This window comes from Calidris pugnax, unplaced genomic scaffold (genome assembly GCF_001431845.1).
Source record: "Calidris pugnax isolate Ruff unplaced genomic scaffold, ASM143184v1 scaffold250, whole genome shotgun sequence".
Taxonomy (NCBI): Eukaryota; Metazoa; Chordata; class Aves; order Charadriiformes; family Scolopacidae; genus Calidris; species Calidris pugnax.
Genome location: NW_015090984.1, coordinates 1,970,979 through 1,993,316, shown reverse-complemented (window position 1 = coordinate 1,993,316; position 22,338 = coordinate 1,970,979). Strand labels below are relative to the sequence as shown.

General features: G+C 42.8%; 1 protein-coding gene across 5 annotated transcripts in view; it reads left to right on the top strand.

The window, feature by feature from the left end:
• Positions 1-20,482, top strand: part of PIGG (phosphatidylinositol glycan anchor biosynthesis class G) — a 101,303-nt gene extending 80,821 nt beyond the window's left edge. For 2 of the 5 annotated variants that reach the window (XR_001413318.1, XM_014953803.1), the window contains 2 exons: positions 18,586-18,671; positions 19,976-20,482. Coding sequence is in view for 3 of the 5 variants with exons in the window: in XM_014953803.1 (XP_014809289.1) it covers positions 18,586-18,671; positions 19,976-19,998 (109 nt within the window). In the remaining 2 variants the exon portion in view is untranslated. Of the gene's footprint in view, positions 1-18,585 lie in introns of all 5 variants that reach the window. The other 3 variants (XM_014953805.1, XM_014953802.1, XM_014953804.1) reach the window with 2 other exon arrangements.
• Positions 20,483-22,338: the final 1,856 nt, after the last annotated feature.

Genomic DNA, 22,338 nt, shown 5'->3' with positions numbered 1-22,338 from the left:
GTTATGTAAGATTTCCTTCCCTCTCTTACATGCTTTACCTCTGTTACATGCATCTGTTCTCTCTCTTGGACGTTCTTCACACTTCTTCTGCATTACTTCTCTGTTGTGCACTGTTCCTTTATTGTGAACCCCTTCCTCCCTCATACAGTCCGTCTGTCACTTTCACCATACCTCTTGCATCCTTTCTCCCTCGCTCATGTATGTTTTGTCTTTAACTGTCTCATATTTCTGCTTACCTTATAGGTTCTGTATAGTTTCTCTGTCTTGTGTACTCTTTCCCTTAATCTTGGGCATTTGCTTTCTCATGCACATGCACACTGTCCCGTTCTCTTGCATGCACTTTTCCTGTTTCTGCTTCTTGTTCTCCCCTGCTGTTATGCCCTTTTCCTCTTTCTGTCATGCTCTTTCCATCTTTCTTGGATGTGAGGTACTTTCCTCTCCCTGTGTACTTTCTCTCTCTTGCGTGTTGTTTCTTGCTGTCCTTTGTGTCTCTCTTGTGCAATTTCCCCTCCTGTGCACTCTTCCCTCCCCCCCATCACTTTCTCATGCTTTTTCTTGCATTCTTTCTCTTTCTCACATGCTATCCCCCCCAGTGCATGTTTTTCCTCTCTTATGCATGCCATTTGTGTTTCTGTTGTATGCTTTCCTTCTTACTTGCTTGTACTTCCTCTCTCTTGCACGTTTTGGCCTCTCTCATCCTTTTTCTCTCTGTTGTATGTGGTCTTTCTCTCTCTCATGCACTTTCCCTCTGTTATGGGTTAACCCCAGTACACAGTTAAGCACCACACAGCCATTTGATTGCTCCCCTCCCAGGGTGATAGGGGAGCAAATCAGAGAAGGGCAAACATGAGAAAATTTATGGGTTGAGAAAGAAACAGGCTAATAAGTGAAGCAAAGCTGTGTGTGCAAGGAAAGCAAAATAAGTAATTCATTCACTTCTTCCCATTGACAGGCAAATGTTTAGCCACTTTGTGGAAAGCAGGGCCTCAGCAAGCATAATGGTTACTCGGGAAGACACCTCAACCACAAATATCCCCCCTTACTCCTTTTTCCCCCAGCTGTTATTGCTGAGCACAATTTATGGGATATCCCAATGGTCAGTTGGGGTCAGCTGTCCTGGCTGTGTCCATTCCCTACTTCTTGCACACTCCCAGCCTACATACTAGGGAGACTCTAATATCTAGTCTTGCAGATGCTTACCCTCTCTTGTGTGCTTTCCCTTTTTTCATTGCTTTCCCTCTTTCTCTCATCCTCACTCTTTCATTCTTACTTACTTTTGCCTAATAACCCCCCACCAATGTGCTTTCTCTGTCTCTCGCCTTCGTTTCACTCTCTCTTTTCCCTCTCACTTTCCCTCATCTTCTTTCACACTCCACCCCTCTTCCTGGCCCTCTGTCCTTGTCTCTCACTCATTCTGTTTTGTTCTTGCTCTTGCCTCCATCCTTCTTTTTCTCTTTTGCTTGTTTTCCCCTCTCTTTCCTTTATTTTCCCTCTTTATTGTTTGCTGTCTTTGCCTCTTGCTTTTCTTTGCTCTCTCTTGCTGTCTGTCCTCCTGTCTTTGCCTCTCACAATCTTTCCATCTCAATCCCTTTCCCTCTTGTTCACTTTGTCTCTTCTGCCTGTGTCCCTCTCTTTCCCACTCACTTAGCACCCCTCTGCCTCTCTCCTTGATGACTTTCTCTTTCCTTCTCAGCTGCTGTCTTTCCTTTTGCTTGTCTGCCTCTTGCTCTCTTCTGTTCCTACTTGCTCTCTTTGACTCTTCCCCTTTTTCTTCGCTATCACTCTTTTATGTTGTCTTGTCCCCTTTCACTCTCCCTCTCTGCCTCTCCTTTCCTCTTGCTTTTCCTCCTACTTCCCTCAACATGCTTTTACATGGTGGGCTTTTTTTTCATTTTTTTGCCGTCTCAGCTCACTTCTTTCCCAGTGTCCTTCCCTCACTCTCACTGTTTCACTGTCCCTCGTGATTGCTCTGACTTGTGCAATCTCTCCCATCTGCTTCTAATTCTCTCTTGATACCTTTGTTTTCCTCTCACTCTCTTTCCCTTGTGCTCACTTTCTTCTGTCTCTGTCCTTGCTGTCTCACTTTCTCACTCAGCATCTTTCCCACTGATTTTCTTTCACATCCATTTTCGCCTCCCACGTGCTTGGCCTCTTTCTCTTATTATCTCTTTCCCTCTCAATTACTGTCTTCCCTCCACTCTTACACTCTTTCCTTTTGTCTCTCTTTCCCTTTCTGTCTCTCTTTTCCTCCCTATCCTGATCATTTTTCCCTGCTTCCATTCTTGCTCACTCTTTCTCCCTCTAGGTACCTTTTCCTATTCCTGTATTTGATTGCTCCTTTTGACACTCACTCCCTTTCACTCTTCTCTTTCCTTCTGCCTTTTTCTCTCTCAATTGAATTCTTTCCTTCTGCCTCTGTGCCCTGTCCCTCTCTTTCTGTCTTACTCCTTTCCTTTCATTTTCATACTCCACAGAATGGTTGATTGGAAGGGATCTTGTCCAACCTTCCTGCTCTAGCAGAGCCACCTAGGGCCTCTTGCCGAGCCATGTTCAGATGGCTTTGAGTATCTCCAAGGATGGAGACTCCACAGACTCTCCGGGCAATCTGTGCCAGTGCTCGGTCATTCTTCAGTAGAAAAGTGTTTCCTGATGTTCAGAGGAAACCCCCTGTGTTTCTTTGTGCCCAGTGCCTCTTGTCCTGTAACAGGACACCACAAGCCTGGCTCCATCCTCTTTGCAGCCTCCTTTCATTTATTTATATAATTTGATAAGATTGTCCCTGAGCCATCTTTTCTCTAGACTAAACAATCTCAGCTCTGTCAGCCTTTTCTCATAGGAGAGATATTCCAGTCCCTTCATCTTCTTAATGGTCAATTTCCATCATTTATCAGCAGTCCTGGCAAACCAAGGAGGTCCCAGTTAACTGGAAGTTAGCAAATATGATGCCTATCTACAAGAAGGGCCAGAAGGAGGATCAGGGAACTACAGGCTTGTCAGTCTGACCTTGGTGCTGGGGAAGGTTATGGAGCAGATCATCTTGAGTGCCATCACACAGCATTTACAGGATAACCAAGTGATCAGGTTCAGTAAGTATGGGTTTATGAAAGGCAGGCCCTGCTTGACTAACCTGATCTCCTATAACAAGGGGGCCCACTTAGTGCATGAGAGAAAGGCTGTGGATGTTGTCTACCTAGACTTTAGTAAAGCCTTAAACACCCTTTCCCCCGGCATATTCCTGAGAAACTGGCTGCTCATGCCTTGGACGGGAGTACTCTTTGCTGAGTAAAAAAATGGCTGGGTGGCCAGGCCCAAAGGGTTGTGGAAAATGGAGTTAAATCCTGTTGCCAACTGGTTGCAAGTGGTGTTCCCCAGGGCTCAGTACTGGGGCAGTTCTGATGAATGTCTTTATCAATGATGTGGGTGAGGGGATCAAGTGCAACCTCAGGAAAGTCCAAGGCTCTACAGAGGGACCTGGGCAGGTTGGATCAATGTGCCAAGGCCAGTGGGATGAGGTTTAATGGGGCCAAGTGCCTGGTCCTGCATTTCGGTCACAACAGCCTCAGGCAATGCTACAGGCTCGGGGAAGAGTGGCTGGAGAGCTGCCCAGCAGAAAACGCCTGGGGGTGTTGGTGGACAGCCAGCTTAACATGAGCCACTAGTGTGCCCAGGTGGCCAAGAAGGCCAATAGCATCCTGGCCTGTATCAGGAATATCGTGGCCAGCAGAAGTAGTGAAGTTATTGTGCCTCTGTGCTTGGCACTGGTGAGGCCTCACCTCGAGTACTGTGTTCCGTTCTGGGCCCCTCACTACAAGAAGGACATCGAAGTGCTGGAATGTGTCCAGAGGAGAGCCACCAAGCTGGTGAGGGGTCTAGAGAACAAGTCATATGAGGAGAGGCTGAGGGAACTGGGCATGTTCAGTTTGGAGGAGGCTGAGGGGAGACCTCATTGCCCTCTACAACTACCTGAAAAGAGGTTGTAGAGAGGTGGGGGTTGGCGTCTTCTCCCAAGTGAATAATGACGGGACCAGAGGAAATCATATGAAGTTGCGGCAGGGGAGGTTTAGATTAGATATTAGGAAGAATTACTTTACTGAGAGGGTGGTCAAGCACTGGAACAGTCTGGCAAGGGAAGTGGTGGAGTCACCATCCCTGGAGGTATTTAAGAAACATGTAGATGTGGCACTTCAGGGCATGCTCTAGTGCGTGAAATTGTTGAGTTGGGCTTCTTTGTGTGTGTGTATGGTTGGATTCAATGATCTCAAACGTCCCTTCCAACCATGAAGATTCTGTGATTCTGTGAATTTTTCAGATGACACCAAGTTGGGCTGCAGTGTTGATCTGCTTGAGGGTAGAAAGGCTCTACAGAGGGATCCAGAGGGGCTGGCTCGATGGGCCGAGGTCAATTGTATGAGGGTCAAGAAAGCCAAGTGCCAGGTCCTGCACTTGGGTCACAACAATCCCATGCAGTGCAACAGACCTGGAGAAGAGTGGCTAGAAAGCTGCCTGGTGGAAAAGAACCTGGGGGTATTGGTTGACAGCAGGCTCAATATGAGCCAGCAGTGAGCCCAGGTGGCCAAGAAGGCCAATTGCATCCTGTGTTGCATCAGAAATAGTGTGGTCAGCAGGACATAGGGAAGTGATCATCCCTGTGTACTTGGCACTGTGATTCCACACGTTGAATACTGTGGTTTTGGGTCCCTCACTACAGGAAAGACATTGGTATGCTGTTGTGTGTCCAAAGAAGAGCAACCGTCTAGAGCACAAGGCTTATGAGCATCAGCTGAGGGAATGAGTGTTGTTTAGTCTGGAGAAAAGGAGGCTGAGGGGAGACCTTATCGCTCTCTACAACTACCTGAAAGGAGATTGTAGTAAGGTGGATGTTGGTCACTGTTCCAAATTAACAAGCGATAGGACAAGAGGAAATGGCCTGAAGTTGCACCAGGGGATGTTTAGATTGGATATTAGGAAAAACTTCACCCAAAGGGTTGTCAAGCACCAGAACAGGCTGCCCAGGGAAGTGGTTGAATCACCACCCCTGGAGGTATTTAAAAGATGTTTAGTTGTGGTGCTTAGAGACATTGTTTAGTAGTGGACTCCACAGAGTTAGGGTTATGGTTGAACTCAATTGTCTTAAGCATTCCTTCCAACCTAGATGGTTCTATGATTCTCTCAACCTGCTGGCAACACTCCTCCCAGGACACCATTGGCCTCTGCCACAAGGGCACATTACTGGCAAATCACAACTTGGTGTCAATCCAGGATCCCCATGTCCCTTTCTGCAAAGCTGCTTTCCAGTTGGGTGTTCCCCAGCATTTATTTTATTCCTGGGTTGACAGTGCATATTTACTGGTGCCTTCCTGGCACTTTGCATTCCCCTTTGTTGAACTTTTTAAAGTTCCTGTTGGCCCATTTCTCCAGCCTTTTGCGATCCCTCTGAATGGAACAGACTTCTGGTGTATCAGCCTCTCTTCCTGGTTTTGTACAATCAGCAAACTTGCTGATGGCACACTCTGCTCTATCATCCAGGTCATTAACAAAAACGTTGAACAATGCTGGACCCTCTTCTGATCCTTATAGCACTAGTCACATGGTCTCCAACTAGACTCTGTACCACTGTTCACCACCCTCTGGGCTTGACCGTTAAGCCAGTTTTCAATCCTCTTCATTATCTGTTTTTCCTGCCCATGCTTACTAACTTCTCTATGAGGATCTTATGTGAGACAGCATCAAAAGCCTTACTGACATCTGGGTAAGCTACATCCACTGTTCTCCCGTTATCTACTAAGCAAGCCATTTCCTTGTAGAAGGTTTTCAGGTTGGTCAAACATGACTTCTCATTGTTGAATCCATGTTGACTACTCCTGATCACCTTCTTGTCCTTCACGGTTTCCAAGTGTAGTTGTTCCATCACCTGCCCAGGGATCGAGGTAAGGCTAACTGGCCTGTTGTTCCTTCTGTCTTCCTTTTTGAAGTGAGAGGATTGACAGTTGCTTTCTTCCAGTCCTCAGGCATCTTTCTCTATTCATATGATTTTTCAAAGATTGAGTGTGCCCTTGCAATGACATCAGGCAGCTCCCTCAGTACTCATGAGTGCATCCCTTCAGGGCCCATGAATTTATGTATGTCCAGTTTGCTTAAGTATTCTCTAACCTGATCCTTTTCCACCAGGGGTGAGTCTTCCTTGCTGTCTACTTTTTCTGAGTCTGTGACTTCTTAGACTTCTGAAGAGCTGCCTTTAGCAAAGACTGGGGTGAAGAAGGTATTCAGTACCTCAGCATTTTCCATGTTTTGTATCACCAGGTCCTCTGCTGCCTTTAGCAGCAGGAACACATTTTCCCCAATCATTCTTTTCCCATTCGTGTACTTATATGGAAGCCCTTCTTGTTGCATTTGACAATCTTTGCCAGATTCAATTCCAAGTGGGCTTTGTATTTCCTAACTACCTCTCTGAATGCTTGGACAGTGTCTCCGTATTTTTTCCAGGTTAGCTGTCCCTGCTTCCACCTTCATTCCACTCACTGGAATGAACTGCTCTTGAGAGATATCAGTCAGTTTTCTTGGACCCCTCTTCTCTCCAGGATCTTTTCCCATAGGGTTTTCAAGCAGATCCTAGAGAGGCCAAAACCTGATTTCCTGAAGTTAGGGGTTGTGATACTGCTTTTTGCCCTCTTCACTGCTCTCAGGAGTCCCCATCTCATGGTCACTGCAGATAAGGCTGCCTTTGAATTAAACAACCCCAAGTTCTTCCCTGTTTGTGAATATGAGGTCCAGCAGAAGCTTCTTGTAGGCTTTTCTCTCATTTGGGTCAGGGAGTTGTCATTGATGCTCTCCAGGAACCTCCCAGATTGGTTATGCCCTGCTGTGTTGTCCCTGCAGCAAATGTTGGGGTGGTTGAAGTGCATCCTAAGGACCATGGCCTGCAAACATGAGGCTACTTATAGCTATCTGTAGAAGGTGTCATCTACTTGTTCTTCCTGGTCAGGCAGCCTATAGCAGACACCCATTACAATGTCACCTGTACTGGTCTGCTCTTTAATCCTTACCTATAAGTTCTCTCAAAAGCACACCCAGATTGTCTTCAGCTTTGAAGACAGTGAACCTGTTCAATAGTAGAGAGCCTTCAGGTGGAGCAGGAGCCTTGCTCTTGGGCCAGAAGTTACAGTCTTCCAGCCTTGGCCTTCCATGGGTCTTCACTTACCATTCTGCTAGGGACAGACTTCTCCTGAGTCTGCACTACAGTTGGGGTCCAGGGCCCTTGAAGCTATAGGGTCTCTAAGAAGATCATGTCTCTCTTTCTTCCTCTTAGATGCTGCAAAGCCTGCTCACTTCCTCCCATAACTCCTCCACTTGGTGGCACAGCTTTTCAACAGCAACATACCTGCTGCAGGAAAGACACCTTTGCAAGCCTTAAGGAGAGGCCCTGGGCAAGCCCTGCAGGCTTGCAGGCCTGCATGTGCTATCCAAAACTCAATCTGGGAGAGCTGCTCCAAGAGCTGCTGGAGAATGTGGTCGGGTGCATCACTACCATGCCTGAGAATGTTTAGGCTCATCTGAATTGAGATAAGGATCCATTTATTGCATCCTTATGCACAAAATTCTATGTCTCTTAGCTACACTCTAGGGCTACCAGCTGTAAAGGTGCTTGACCCTTTCTTAACTAGGCAGCAGCTGTAACAAAAGCTTCAGGTACCCTGGGTCAAGGGCAACTGACTGAACACTTAGAAACTGATGGAGCTTCCTTAGGCCCACAACTATGTGGGCTCCCCTTACTTTGTCCTTACCTTGCAGGAGTACGCACCCTCATATTTCTCAGAAGGTACCCAGGGGTCCCCCAGTGTTCCTGGACCCTATCACCAGAAGTTCCTAAAGGAGAACCCTGAAATGGTCATGCAAACTGCTTGCTCTCTTTCTCTCCTGCTAGTTGTCTTTCCCTCTCCTCTCTCTGGTGCTCTTTGTTCCTCTTGCTCATCCCTTTCCTCATGCTTCTCTCCTGCCATTCTCTCCTGCTCGCTTATGCTCTTTCCCTCTCATTTACTCTTCCCCGTTCACTGTATTTCCCTCTCTTTTCCTCTGCCTCTCTTTGTCTGTTGCTGTCTTTCCCTCTCTGTTACTTTCCTTCCCTTTCTCTCCTAATCAGTCTTTCCAAGTTACTCTTGCCCTTTGTCTTTGCTCCTGTTCTCTTTCCCCTTTACTCTTTTCCCTTCTCCTTCACTATCCTTACTGCTGGCTTTTGCCTCCTTGCTCTCTCCTCTTGATTCACCTGTTCTCCCCTTTGTTCTTGCTCTCTCTATCCCTATTCGCGTCCCTCTCTTCCCTTGTTACTCTGAATCTGTCCAACTGTGTCTCTTTCCCTCTTGATCTCTTTATTTCATGCTCACTGCCTTTCCCCCTGCCTCTTTTCTTCTGTGTCCTGCTCTCTTGTTTGCTCCCTGTCAGTCTCTGCCTATGCGTGCTCTTTCCCTCTCCCAAGGGACAGAGATCCTTCTTGCTTGCTGTCTTACTTCTGCTTTTCTTTCCTTCTGCCTGACTCTATTTCCCTCTCACTCTTTTCTATCTGCTCTTTTTTCTTTCTCAATCATACTCTGGCTTTCTATGCCCCTGCTTCTATTTCTGTCTCTTTGCCTCTCACTCCGTCTGTCTATCCCACATGCTCCTTTCCAACTGTTTCCCTCTCACTTGCTCTCTTTCCCTTTGCCTATCTTTTTGTCTTGTTTGCTCTTTCTTTCTGCCTTTCTTGCCTCCTTTGTATCTTCCTCTCTATTCTTGTCTCAATGCTGTTTTCTCTCCACCTTTCCACTTAGTCCCCTCATTTCTGCTCACTGCTTGTCTAACCCAGTCACTCTGCCCACTGTGCTCTTTTTTGTTCTTTTCCCTTTATCCTCTCTGCCTTCCTATTTCTTTCCCCTCTCCTCTTACTCTGTGCTCCTTTCTTGGTCTCTGTCTCTGCCTCATTTCTCTGTCATGCCAGCATATGCCGTTTTGCTGTCTTTCCCTCTTTCCAACCCTCTTCGCTCTCCCTTTGTCACTTGCCCAGCTTCTCCCCTTTCCTTCTATTTCCCTTGCACATGCAGTTTCCTTCATGCATGTTCTCTTTCCACCTTTGTCTTTTCCTCTTTCCTTGTTTTTCTTTTTCCTTGTCTCTCTTTCTTTCTTGCTCCCCTTGTCCTTCTCACCCTGTCCCCATTCCCCGTCTTTCCATATCTCATTCCCTATTACTGGCCCTCTTTCTGTCTCCTTCCCTCTCTCATTCTCTTACTCGCCAATTTTCTCTTCCTCATTCTCCCCCCTTCTCTTCTTCTCTGTGCACTCCTCCTCCGTTTCCCTACTCTACCTGCTTTCTTGATCTCTGTCCCTTTATTGTGCTTTCTTTGCATACCATTGCCTTTCTGTCTTCCTTTTTCTGCCTTCCCCCTTTCTTTGCCCCGCTTTCTCCTTTTCTCTTTCTCATGCTTCCCTTTTCTTTTTCTCTTTTACTCACCCTTTTGGTCAATCTATCTCTCTCAATGTCTCAGTCTCTTTGAGTTTCTCTCCCTGTTGCTCTCTCTCCCCCCATTCCTTTCTGTGTTTTCCCTTCCCTGTCACTTTCTTGCCCCCTTTCTCTGTTTTTCACTTCACACACGTATCTCTTTCTCCTCTTTTCCCTCCTTTGCCTTCACACTCTCTTTCTCTTTGTAAAGCCCACCACCTTTTGTCTCTCTGCTGTTTTGTTTTCTGCCCCCCCTTTCTCCTCTTCCCTTTATGTGTCTGTCACTCCGTGTCTGTCTCTGGGTTTCTTTCCTGTCTCTCCTTTTTTTTTCGCTCTTGCTACCTCCCCTTCTCTCTTGCTCTCTGATTCTCTCCTTTTGTCTCTCCCTGTCTTGCTCTCCCTTTCTCTCTTTTCCTCTCCCCATGCATTCTCTGTTTCTTTCTGTCTCCGTCTTGCTCCATCTCTCCCTTTCTCTTGTGTTCCCTGTCTTTCTGCCTCTGCCCCTCTCTCCACCTCTTTCATCCTGCTTGTTCCCTATATCTCACACCCTGTCTCCTTGCTTACACTCCCTTATCTCACTTTTGCTTATTTTCTCCCTCTCACTTTTCCGGCTTCCTCCCTCTCTCTTGCCCTGCCCCTCCCATACTCTTAGCTGTCTCTGCTCTTCTCTCTTTTTCCCTGTTTTGCTCTCAGTCTCTCTCTCTTCCTTGCTATCACACTTATTCTTTCTGTCTCCTTTTTCCTCCTTCTCTTTCTTTCCAACAGGTGATGTATGTGTTTTCCTCAGAGGTATCTTTTTAGGTTCCTTGGCCACTGAAAATACTCAAACTGCGAAGTAACATTTACAATCTTCTGAAAGTTATGTCCTGTCTGTTTAATTACATTTTCTATGTGAGAGCCAATATTAGCATTACAATATCACCAAAGCTGATTTTTCTGCATTCTCTTCAGCTAGAGTCAAGTGAGGAGGAGGGTATGCAGATAGCAGGATATCTTCCTCAGAAATCAAATTGGTCTTGCACTTAATTTCTTGCCAAAGTGAAACCATTTTTGTTTACTGTTCCTTTGTGCTTCATGGATCCTCTGCAGAGATCCTAGGGTACGAGTTTACATATCCTGCTGCAATCTATTTTGCTTGCAAGAGAAAGCATGTGGGGCTCTACAATCTTTATGCTAGAATTGACTATTGTTTTTAATTATTCAACTTCATGCAAATTATTTATAAGTCAAACGCTACTCTAAACTTGCCAAAGTAAAAGTGTGTATGATAATTGGTCTTAGTAAGAGTATCTTTGCATAATACCAGAAGTCATCTCATGGCACCACAAGGAATAATGAGTCTCTGAGGATTAATCCATGGCACATTGCACCAGAAAAAGCTGTGAAGATGGTTAGGGGCAATATTTTGATACACTGCATGAAGTATACACAGTACAGGGAAGGAATTTTCTCTCTTTTCTCTTCAGTACTTTGGATATTCCTTCCTCCTAATTCTGAAACAGAAATCACCAGATTGAAGGGTAGTACCAACTTTATTTCTTGTCTGTAGTTAGGCTGCATGATGATGCTGGGTTCTCTGCTTAAGCAGGAGCAGAGCTATTCAGAGGGGCACTTCTGGCAAGAGAGGACCATATTGATAGACTTTTGCTTTCTTTTGCTTCTTTATTGTAGAAATGTTTCTAGATGTAACTTGTACTTTTTTCTGTTAATAGCCTTGTCTTACCCTTCTTACTCGCAGGTGGTTTTCCTTTTCACCATTGCTTTCTGTCCTTCTCTGTTCTATAGACAACATAACTGACTTTGTGGTTCTGGTGTGTGTGGATAGGACTGTATGCGGAATACTGTTCTTATGCAGTTATCTAGGATTTTTGTATCTTCTTTTCTCATGCCTTTTCTTGAAGTGCACAAGTTCTTCTCAAATGTGTATGTTATTGGCGTGGCAGAGGTAATTTGAGGAGAGAGCTGTTAAGTCACAAGTTTAAAAATAGTTACTGTAATGGAAAAATACAGGAAAGAACTGAGTCAGCCCTTGGTGCAGAAGAGCAAGCATTGCTTCACAGAACTATAGAACAGCTCAGGTTGGAAGGGATCTCGAAAGATCATCTGGTCCAACCTTTCATGGGAAAGGGAGCCTCGATGAGATCATCTAGCATCCTGTCAAGTTGCATCTTGAAAACCTTCAGTGATGGGGAATCTACTACATCCCTGGGGAGATTTTTCCAGTGATTGATTGCTGTCACTGTAAAAAATGTCTTTCATATACTGAGATGACACCTCCCCTAGTGCAACTTGTACCCATTGCCTCTTGTCTTCTCCTGGTGAAGAGATCACCTCTGTCCTCTTTGTAGCCACCCTTTAAGTACTGGAATACTGTGATGAGGTCTGTTCGAGCCTTCTCTTTCCCAGGGAGAAGAGCCCTAATTCCTACAGCCTTACCTTATAGGGTGGGCTTTCCAGCCCTTTGATCATCTCCAGCCCTCCTTTGGACCCTTTCCAGTCTGTCCATGTCTTTTTTGAGTTGCCAGGACCAAAACTAAACAGGTGTGTGACAAGCACTAAGTGGAGTGGGATAATCACATCTCTGCCTCTGGTAGTAATGCCCCTGCGGATGGAGCACAGGACTCATGTTCAGCTTATTGTCCACCACCCACCACCCCACCCAGGTCCCTCTCAGCAAGGCTGTTCCTGAGCCACATAGATTCTAGCTTGTACTGGGTCCCATGGTTATTCTGTCCCAGGTGCAGGACTTTGCACGTGTCTTTGTTAAACTTCATTCAGTTCTTGCTAGCCTGTTCAGGTCTCTCTGTAAGAAGGCTCTCCCTTCTGATGTATTTACCTCACCACCCAGTTTATTGTCATCAGCAAACTTGGTGAGGGTGCTTTCAGTCCTATCATCCAGATAATTTGTGAAGATGTTGAATGCCCTGGGGGACCCTACTTGTGACAGGTTCCCGGCCTGAGTGAAACCTTTCATTGCTGAGTGTGTCCTTGTTGGCCAGTTTTCTACCCATACTGAAATAGTTTCCTACTCATTGCTTAAATAACTGCCTCATGTCTCCAGAAATGCCTTGTGACGCTGTTCATGTATCCTGTTAGACTGGTATATTCTGAACTGGTAAGTTTGAATTTAATTAATTAAATAACATCCTGACAGTCTATTTTAAGTGTCTTTGCGGCCTGCTCCTCCAGAACAATTGTTGGAAGCAATTTTTCTTTACACCTTTAGCTAAGATGTCGAAGAGCTGTTTGTTTACAAAGATGGGCATGAAAGCCTGTAGAAGCACCTTAACAGAAAATCAAGCTGTAATTTTCCTTGTTATTCCCCGATGTATGATGCTGATGTAAAATGCTTCAGGCTTTTTTCTACCAGAAGTCTTCAGAAGTGCTAAGTGGATTGTGAAAGAATACTTGCAGAAAATTGAATAATGCTGGGCCTTGAAATAATTATGATTTGTATTTTGCTTGTTAGGAATTTTACTGATTTGGTTATATCTGGTTGCTTTAAATTTGGGGCCAGTGTCAGCAGGAACAGACTGATGTAACTGGAGCTGAAAGGAGTAGCACATGCTACTCAGGATTAACATGAACAGAGCCTTATGGGAAAGCTTGAGGGAGTGATAACAGGCAGGAACAGTCACTATGCATATGCCAGTATGGCCTGCCACAGAGGTAGCGAGGAAGAATATTTCAAGCAGAGCACTTAGGATTTAATGCAAATCCTGTCTTTGAGGAATGGCTGGAGCTCATCAATAGGTATCGTAGTTTACAGGGGCAAAGCTGGTTTCCGAAATCAAAGGTACCTACTGAAAATGAGTAGCTTCTTTGTGGTGAAGAAATGTGAAGATTACATAGCTATATTGCCTAGAGTGCAATTTAGCTGCAATCCTGAAATAGACATGAATGTTTGAGCTTGTGAAATGTTTTCTCTTTTCTATACAGGAAGGTGAGGATTCATCAAGTGTAGTTGAAGAGCAGAGAGTTTCCAATCCATTTTAAGTTGATTGCCACAGGATCAGTATTTGAGGAAATGAGCACATGCAGGGAATGAATTGGATCTAGTGGTCACCTTTCCAGTTAGGTTGCCAAGATTTTTAAGTCTTTACTAAAGGTGTGGTTGATTTCTTGCCCTAGCAAGATGATAGTAGCCATTCAGAGTAGCTCGTCAGACTTTCTAGCTCAGTGACAGCATAACTGGATTCCTATTTGCAATCTAATATAAATCTCTATTAGGTATTCAAAATAGGTAGGTTTTTTTGGAGCTATTTTCATGGGCCAAGCCTGACTGAAGATAAGGAACCTGAAACGTAATCGATATATGCCCTGTGTTTTAAAGCTCTGTTCTTAGCAGGTTAGTTTATAGTGGATGCTCCTCTGCTGGGTGACTGAGGACACTTCTCTTTCTGACAGGAAGCTCCCAGCACAACTGATAATGCCAGCAGTGAAAACTGGCAAAACTGGTGATATGATTCTACTTTTCTTGTTTTTGATACTGAAATAAAGAGAATCTAAGTTTCATGTCTTAATGGCATTTTATAGCTAAGTCTTCATGAGAACCTGCTGAACACTATATATTACAGTCCACTATAGCTTACTGCCATGGACACTTATCTTGCTCAGGTAGTTATAGCTTCTCCATCTTTCTTACTGGGAAGGAGGTTGCACAGGAAAATCAATGGTCATCCCCAACTTCCTTAATTTCCATGGTTGTAGAATATGCTTGACAAACCTTTTAACTTGCTGGCAACCACCCTTTTTGACATCTGTCCATTGATAGGCTTTGGTGTCATAAATTGTGACTGTATAGAATTAATGTTGTTCTGATGGATAGTCTACACTGGAGTTGATAATGCAGATTTCCAAAGGACTCTTGGTTCCTTGGGATCTGTTAAAAATCCTAAGTGGTTTTTCATGGCGATGCAGGATTGTGTGCTATGATCTAAAATAGCGCTGTAAGAATTATACTAGGTGAGAGTAGGGCATGAGGAAGAGATGTAGCAAATTTGTTCTTGCTGCTAAACCAATTGATATTTGCTTATATCAGTGGAATTTTTTACAGATTGCAGATACTCTAAGATGTCGCAGACAGACACTTGGAGTGCTACAGGGTTTGTTTCTGACTACAACCCTTTATTAGTATATACAGGACAGATTAGAAAAGTGCCAACTATTTTTCAGAACTCACTAAACAGGGAGATCTTGCAAACTGAAACTGCAGAAAGCCTAGAAAGAAAAGTGCCATTAATACAGTGAAAATTGTCTTCAAATATGCAAATTCAGCATCCCAAATGAGAGGTAATCTAGACAGTGATACTCATCTAGAAAAGAGGAGCTGGAAGGGCAGAAATGCTGGATACTGAAACCCTCCAGACATGACCCCCGTCCCCTAGTCCCAGAAAAATTAAGAGTCCTGGAGTATTCCTCACTCATATGCTTGCATATTTCTAAAATGTTTATTTAATTTGGTGGGTTAGAACAAGGATTGGAACAATGTAAACTTGTGTATTTTAAAATTCTTTGTGGAAGCATTTGTTGGGCTGTCTGTGGAGGTTTTCTGCTTGATTTCTAAACTAAAAAACTTGTGCAACCATCTGCTAAGTATTCCATGTAACCGGGAGACATTCTTTCACAAGAAAATGGTTGGTTTACTTTCATGTTTTTGGCATAATAATTTTATTTTTAATTTTACAAACCTTGTAGTATACATTTTAATTGGACCTTAGATATGGATTGAGAGGTGAAAAGTTTGTTGACAAAACATTGGCAACTAGGATTTAGAAGACCAAAAGAAGCAGAAAACCTATTAATAGCACAATTTCTTGGCCATCTTTTTCTACATATTAAATATTCCATTAAGAGAGCATTTCTATTGAAAACTGATATATGCTGTAGACTATACTTAATGTTTGCAGTCTAAATATGGTGTGTTCAGTGATGTAAATCTGTACTGTTCCTTGCTTCAAAAGTCTCTAAAAACATTGGTTTTTCTGGATCTGGCAATCTTTAGCATCAATCTCGCATGAAGTTCAGATATGCTTTGTCATCTTTAACACATTTGAACTTCTCATTAAACTCCTCAGAAGCTAACTTGCTATATGAGCTCATTATTAGAGGCTGGGTACTTATTTTTTAAATCCTGAAGACTCCTTACTGTTGAGCTGGTTCTTCCAGAAAGTAGTGTGTACAGTTTCTGCTCTTCTCCTTTAAATAAGAAAAGTCATTAACTACTGCAGAAGGAGTTCAGTATGGAGTAGTTACAGGTTGACGCTTTAGAAGTTTCCTGTAATCTTCTGTTGTTTTCATTGAAACAGCACTGAGAGGTTCCAAGGTTATTCATTACTGCCTGATTCAGCTCATGAACAGTAGGATAGTTGAGTGGCATGCCACAGCCAGCTCTATGTGCTCTTCTGGTGACTTCAAATAACTTGGGAACTCTGAACTACATGGATTGTCTTGGTCATGTTATCAGCAGCAGCCTGATCCCTCCCCATTGCATTCCCTGTGACCTGGTGGAGCTCTGTACCCTGTGGTCACTATGTGTGTGTAGAACAAGTAGAAGGAGTGTGCAAAGTCACCAGTCTTAGCTATTTAGCAAATTGGATTCCTGGCAGAAGCAAGAAGAAAGAATGGTGCTGTGTTTGAAGGACTAAGTCATTGCCGTAACATCAGAATAGCTGAGTAGGTCTAACTGCTTGTGCTCACTCATTCCAGTGCTGTTTCCACAACACCACGCATGTGAACTCTTATGCCAGCTCCAAAATAAACCAAATTATCCTGCTCTTGAACCCCACTAACAGTTTTAACTTTGTGGATGAATTAATTGTACTTCTGTTGCCTTCTCCAAATTGCACCACTGCATTATAATGTGAAACTGTCAAAGATTTCCTTCTGCAGGTAGGTGTCTATGTTTTATAGAGAAGTGCTGAGACCTTTTGGAAATAAAGGTATTATATAAGCAGAAAACAGTTAATTATTTTTACTATATCAGAATACAGAAGGAATTATACCATTGATTCTTTGCTAGTAATCATAATGTGAAAATGAAGAATTTAAATGTTACTGGTAAAGATTACTCTGTGCTATTATTCCAGTATAAAATGTGAGTATCTAAAATATTATGTCTACCTAATTTTTGAGGCAAAGAAGTGAACACACAGAGATTTGAGTCAACATAATCTTGCAGCCAGTTTCTTCACTATTAAAAAAATAACCATTTTTTAAGTTTCAGGAGCTTTCTAACAAGAAGTTACTAAATATGTTCTTAGGTGAGCACAAACTAGGGAAAAGGATGTGAACTGAAATTGAAATTTAAAATACAGGGCTCTTGAAAGATCTGGATGTACAAGTTCGTGGACACTCTCACTCTTGTCTTTTAGAATTCCCTCGAAAATCTCATCATTGAGCTTAGTAAGTGTGATAGCTACAACCACTGATAGTCTTCATCTAGCTGGTCTATCAAATGCTGTTTTTTTACTGTAGAAAATGGTTTAAAAATTGCCTGTTTGCCTATCTGACTCAAAAACTATTTCCACTATTTATTCAGTTGTATCATCTAACTACTACAAATACTGATTTTACTCATATCAGATGAAAACAGCTAAGACTGAGCGAACTGCAGTTTGTTTAATCCTTGTCAACAAAATCAGTTATTAAACATAAAGCTGGTTATTTGCACAGGCTCACTGAAGACTAAAATAATCATGCAGAAGCAGGGAGCAGCCTAGTTCATTCCCAAGTCACAGTTTTCTTGGCTAAGCAGCAAGGGAAATCGTTTTCTGTGACCTGAATGTATGCTTTGCATTCATTCACACCTGCTGTTCTTAGTGGATTTTTCAATTCTGCTTTCATACCTGTTCTTCCTTCCACTCAAGCCTTGGGAATTTTGCTCTTGACTTCGCTGGAAAACAGGACTGTATCCTAATTATTTTGATTTAAAGAACAATAAGTTTAATGGTTTATGTAAGGTACTGTATCCTCTAGCTTACTTAGTCATAAGTGACTGATTTACATCTCATAGAAGTGCTAGTCCTCTTAAATTTTTGTTACTTGGAACAAGAACAGAATTAAAAACCAGAAGGACCAGAACAGAGTCTCAGATCAGGATTTCAGTGTAAATTATTTCCACTTTTTGCCGATGTGTTCTTTTGGGAACTGTGATATAAAATATTCTGATGGGGAGAAGAAATTTCACTGCATATTATTCCAGTGAAATAGTTTTATTCCTTCCTTTTGTATGAAAAGGTAAGCATCTGAATTTGGTGTGTATTAGTCTTTGCAGATGTGATTTGGGGAAAGTGGACCCGGTATCATTGGTTTGAGTTGGCACCTCAGGGGAGGGAGGACAATTGAAGTGCAGAAAACCCTTTCACTTCCATTTTCATCCTACTCCTGTCACCCACCAGAATGCCTCAGTGTGGCAGATTTGGACCACATTTCTTGCAATAGAGTGGGCCCAGCTGAGCTAAACTGCCATGACAGGAATGCAATGCATTGCTGATATAAGGCTAGGAATGTGGTATTCTCTGGATAATGTTATGTTAGCTAGCTTTGCCAAGTTTTCTAATATTGCAGTATTTATGTTGCTTTATACAGCATTACTGGCTATGGACAGAAGTGTACTCTGGCAGGTTGTATGCCCTTTACAAGGGGAGCAGACTCCATCTGATTATTCGTTGTACAGATTAGGCAGCTTTGTGAAGAATACTGAAGTCTTTCTTCTCTGCCTTTTACCATCCAGATTCTGTGGAAAGGCACTGGAAGGCCAACAAGAGATGAAGCGATCTTGAAACTGCTTGATGGAGCCTTTAACAATTAGAACAAATTGTTTTAAAGTGCAGAAACTTCTAAGTGTGAGGTGAACTACTGGGTGCCTTTATTGCAGTGACAGTTGCTATGCTTACACTTAACATACATACATATTGTAGGATATAGAGAGATGATAAGGACTAATAAAGGACAAGCCTTATTAGTTATATCGTTGCACCAATAATCACTTTTCTAACACATAGTGAAGATCTGTGAGTATTCTTTGTGGTGTGAAATAAAAGAGTGGAGGAAGATGGATGTCTTTACTAAGTTTGGCTGAGAATTAACTCTTCTATTTTTTTTTTTCTTTTAACCAGGAATTCAGCATCGGTGGGTCACGGCTGTTTCTGCTACGCTCTGATGCGTTCAATTCCAGTTGCCGTCTACATTGTGTTGGTAACAGGTCTGCGTTACCACCTGTTCATATGGAGCGTATTCTCGCCCAAACTACTGTATGAGGGAGTGCATGTGTTCATCACAGCCACTATCTGCTTATTCTTCACAGCCATGGATCAGAACCACTCTCACAGAGTGCAAGATTGAAAATAAGTGTGGAGTATGCATTTCTGCATTGCAATGTCCATTGTGTCACTGGAATGGAAGAAGGAAAACAATGGTTTTAAATTGTTGTGCAGAATTTGAAGAGTAGCCTTGTTTATCTTAGTTAAGATCAGGATTTGAAGAGCCTGTCCTCTTTTAAAAACTGAGTTTACTTCAAAAATGTTGAAATAAACCTTTTTCATGGATAACTTTTGTTCTATAGCTGTCAGTATAGCACTCTCCAAATAACAGAATGGCAATATTACATTATTTTAATTTAAAAATGTACATCTTAACATATAGACTAATGCCTCATGGGCACTGAAAAAATCTTTTGCGCACACACTTTTTTTACCCTTCTAGACTACAGAATCCTAAAAGTATGCAGGTTCTCTTGGTGCTGTTCACAAGATCTTGCATTCATTAGCCTTGGGGATGTTTTTTGTTTATTTTGTTTCTAGCATGTGTGTTGACATTATTATTGAATTATTGTACAAATATCCCAGGTAAGAAATCTTTTTGTTTGTTTTGCATAGGCAGCATTCCTATTTAAAAGCAGTGTTTTCTTTGTAAGATGAGTGCAATCATTATCTGTAAGCCATCTGCCCTTCAGGCACTGGATAAGAAACGCTAAAGGGCTAACAAAGTAATGAATCATCTGTGGAGTCCACTCACGGCTAAGATGTTGTGTTTCTTTTTATTAATATAGAAATGTTAAATCAGGTTGGTGGGCAGCTGTGCTGAAAATTTGATCATGTTTTCCACACTAGGAGAGTTATGAACCATGAGCAGGAAAATAGTTTAATGGGCTAACTTACCAGCAGAGTAAAACCTGTGTTTGCATCACCTAGTGACCTGTCTAGCCAACTCATTTGAACGTGCTATAATTAATTTCTAACAATGTTGTTTTCCTTGCTTCTGTCTAGAAGATATACATTGATGAGTATCCTGAGTATTAGTATTCTTTATGTGGGTTTTTTTTGCCTCATATTTTTGTCCATGCTAGCAGCCAATATGGTTTAATTTAAATGTATTAGATGTGTAGCAGAAGAGCATACAGGGAACTTTAACTTCTGCTATAAATCTGAAAATGAAAAGCTTTTAAGCCCAATGTAGCTGACAGCACATTTATTGGGATCACTGATAGACTTTTCGTCTTTATTTCAGATAGAGCAAATCTCAAAAAGTAGGCCTTGCCACATATTGCTGTTCACCTGGACAAGAGACTACTGGATCTTAATATGACCTGTTGGAAGTTTGAAAATTAAATACTTTTAATAAATTGTTTTTTACTGCAAATTGTGGAATATTTAATACAGTTTGTATTTGTGAATGTTGTATGCATTTAACATTTTCATCATTCTCAGTATTTTTCTGGTTACCTGTTGCCTAGCAACCATATGGGGATTATCAACATCATCTGTTTGCTTACTTGGTTAATTCCTAAGCAATCCTCCCTAACGTTCATACATAATACCTTTGTAAGAAATTTGACTCAGAGATAAAGGCTGCCAATGAAGAGATGGAGGGTCCGGAGGGAAAGTTTCTTCTGGGGTGCAGAATCCTGAAACAACGTGGGGTGAAAGCCACAAGATTTTTTTATTCCTTCCTTCTGGTATTTTTTGCTTTTAGTGTCTCTCTGGGACATTTTATTAAATAGAGGAATCTAAACTATTGTGAGTGTATTAAGATTGCATTTCTTCAGATTATGAAGTCAAATAATCATAGTGTCCCTTTCTCCTCTGAAGTTGAAAGATGTTCAGATTGAACCCAGGAGAAAATAAGTGGATTGGAAAAACTGTTATTTAGGTCTTCAAGGCCAGAAATGGAAGGAAGAAGGACTGCATCTCTGTCTTGAGTTAACACATGAGTTTGGGTGATACCTCGAGAAAACACAAAAAACTTCAGAAGTGCCATTTTTATTCTTTTCCACCCTTTCTCTTTGGGTCTAGGCAAATGAAATACTATTTTAACTTCATCAGCTTTTGGGCTATGGCAACGCTAAGCTGAGGCAATGAAGAAATGAGTTGGTTTTTGCTGCAGGCAAAACTTGAACTGGGGAATTATGTAAAAATCATTTTATTTTAAATCAACTCAAAGTTTTGGCAATTTGTCTGAATCTACAGAGAAAGCAGACTTCTGAGTACAAATTCTTACCTCCCTAGTTAGCTGCTCCTCTTTCCTCCTAATCACAACTCTTCTTGTCACATTCAGCATGTCCCAAACCCTCAGACAAGGAGACAAGCAATGTGGGAAGCAGAAATGGCACATGGGATGGTTTCTGCTGTTTGTAGCATACCCCTTTCTTCTGTCCAGGTCTTCTGTGTTCCCTGCTCTGTGCTAGCCTTTGCACAGGCTCCTCCTTAAGTACGTTCTGAGCAGGGATGTTGTGTACTTCTCTGTTTGGATAAAGTTTTGATACATGGTAAATTTTTCTACTCAACATCTTTGCTGCTGGTCAAAAGCAGGTTCAGCCCATTACAGAAGTCTATAGTTTCCTCTGCTAGATTTCACTAGATCACCATCAGTCAGTGCAGCTTGCTGCCACTCAAAGCTTCTAACATATATCCAGTATGGTCCTAGAGATCCAGAGTGTGATGAAGCTTGAGCTAAGAAGAGAGTCTTGTAAGTGAATTCAGGTTTAAGAAAAAAATAAAAATCTATTTGTATTTTAGATTATATGTATCTGTCAGCAGAACATCTACACCATGCGCCCCAGCTTTTGCAGCAGGTGATGGATGAGTGTGTGCTAAGCCACTGCTCCTGTGTGGTGCTCTCAGGACAATTTTTGGAATTCCTCATGTAAAGTATTTGTAAATTAAACAAGATCTATCTCCACAACTGCTCTGTCACAAGAGGAGGGGCCACAGATGCAAGTTGCCACAAAGGGCTTCCTCTGAAAAACCAGGGCTTCCTCGAGTCCTTCAGCAGCACAGGGAGGGGGAGGAAACTGCAGTCCCACTGATCAGTGGGGCAGGAGAGGGAGCTGTCTGATCTCATTGCAGGCTGTCCACTCTAACTGTGAACGGCTGTGACTGGGGGGATATTCCTGAGGCTAGCGTGGCACCATCTTACAGAAAGTAAGGAGGGTCTGGGGAATGACTGGCCATCAGCTGCTCCTTAGTCCCCAGGCAAAGGATGGAGAGGGAGACTGTGTCCCAAGAACTGGGCAGAAGGGAAATGACCAAGAGGGACTTACCAGGACAACTTGTACCTAGCCAATTGGTGGCTAATTGCCTTTTCTGAAGAGATGACAGATGAGTCTGTGGAGAAGGGAAGAGCACTGGATGTTGGAAAACTTGACTTTAGCAAGGCCTTCGGTATGGTGTACTTGGTGTCCAAGTGGCTATGGGTCAGTGGGCTTGAAGGTAGTCTGGATCACAGGTCTTTGAGGGTTGACTTCAGTGGTCTGAGGTCCCACGATTGGCGGGTGAACAGTGGTGTCCCTAGGGTCAGTGCTAGGGCAAGGCAATTTAAGATCGTTCTTAGGCTGGATAAGGGGATGGGCAAGTCTGGAGATGGTACCAAAA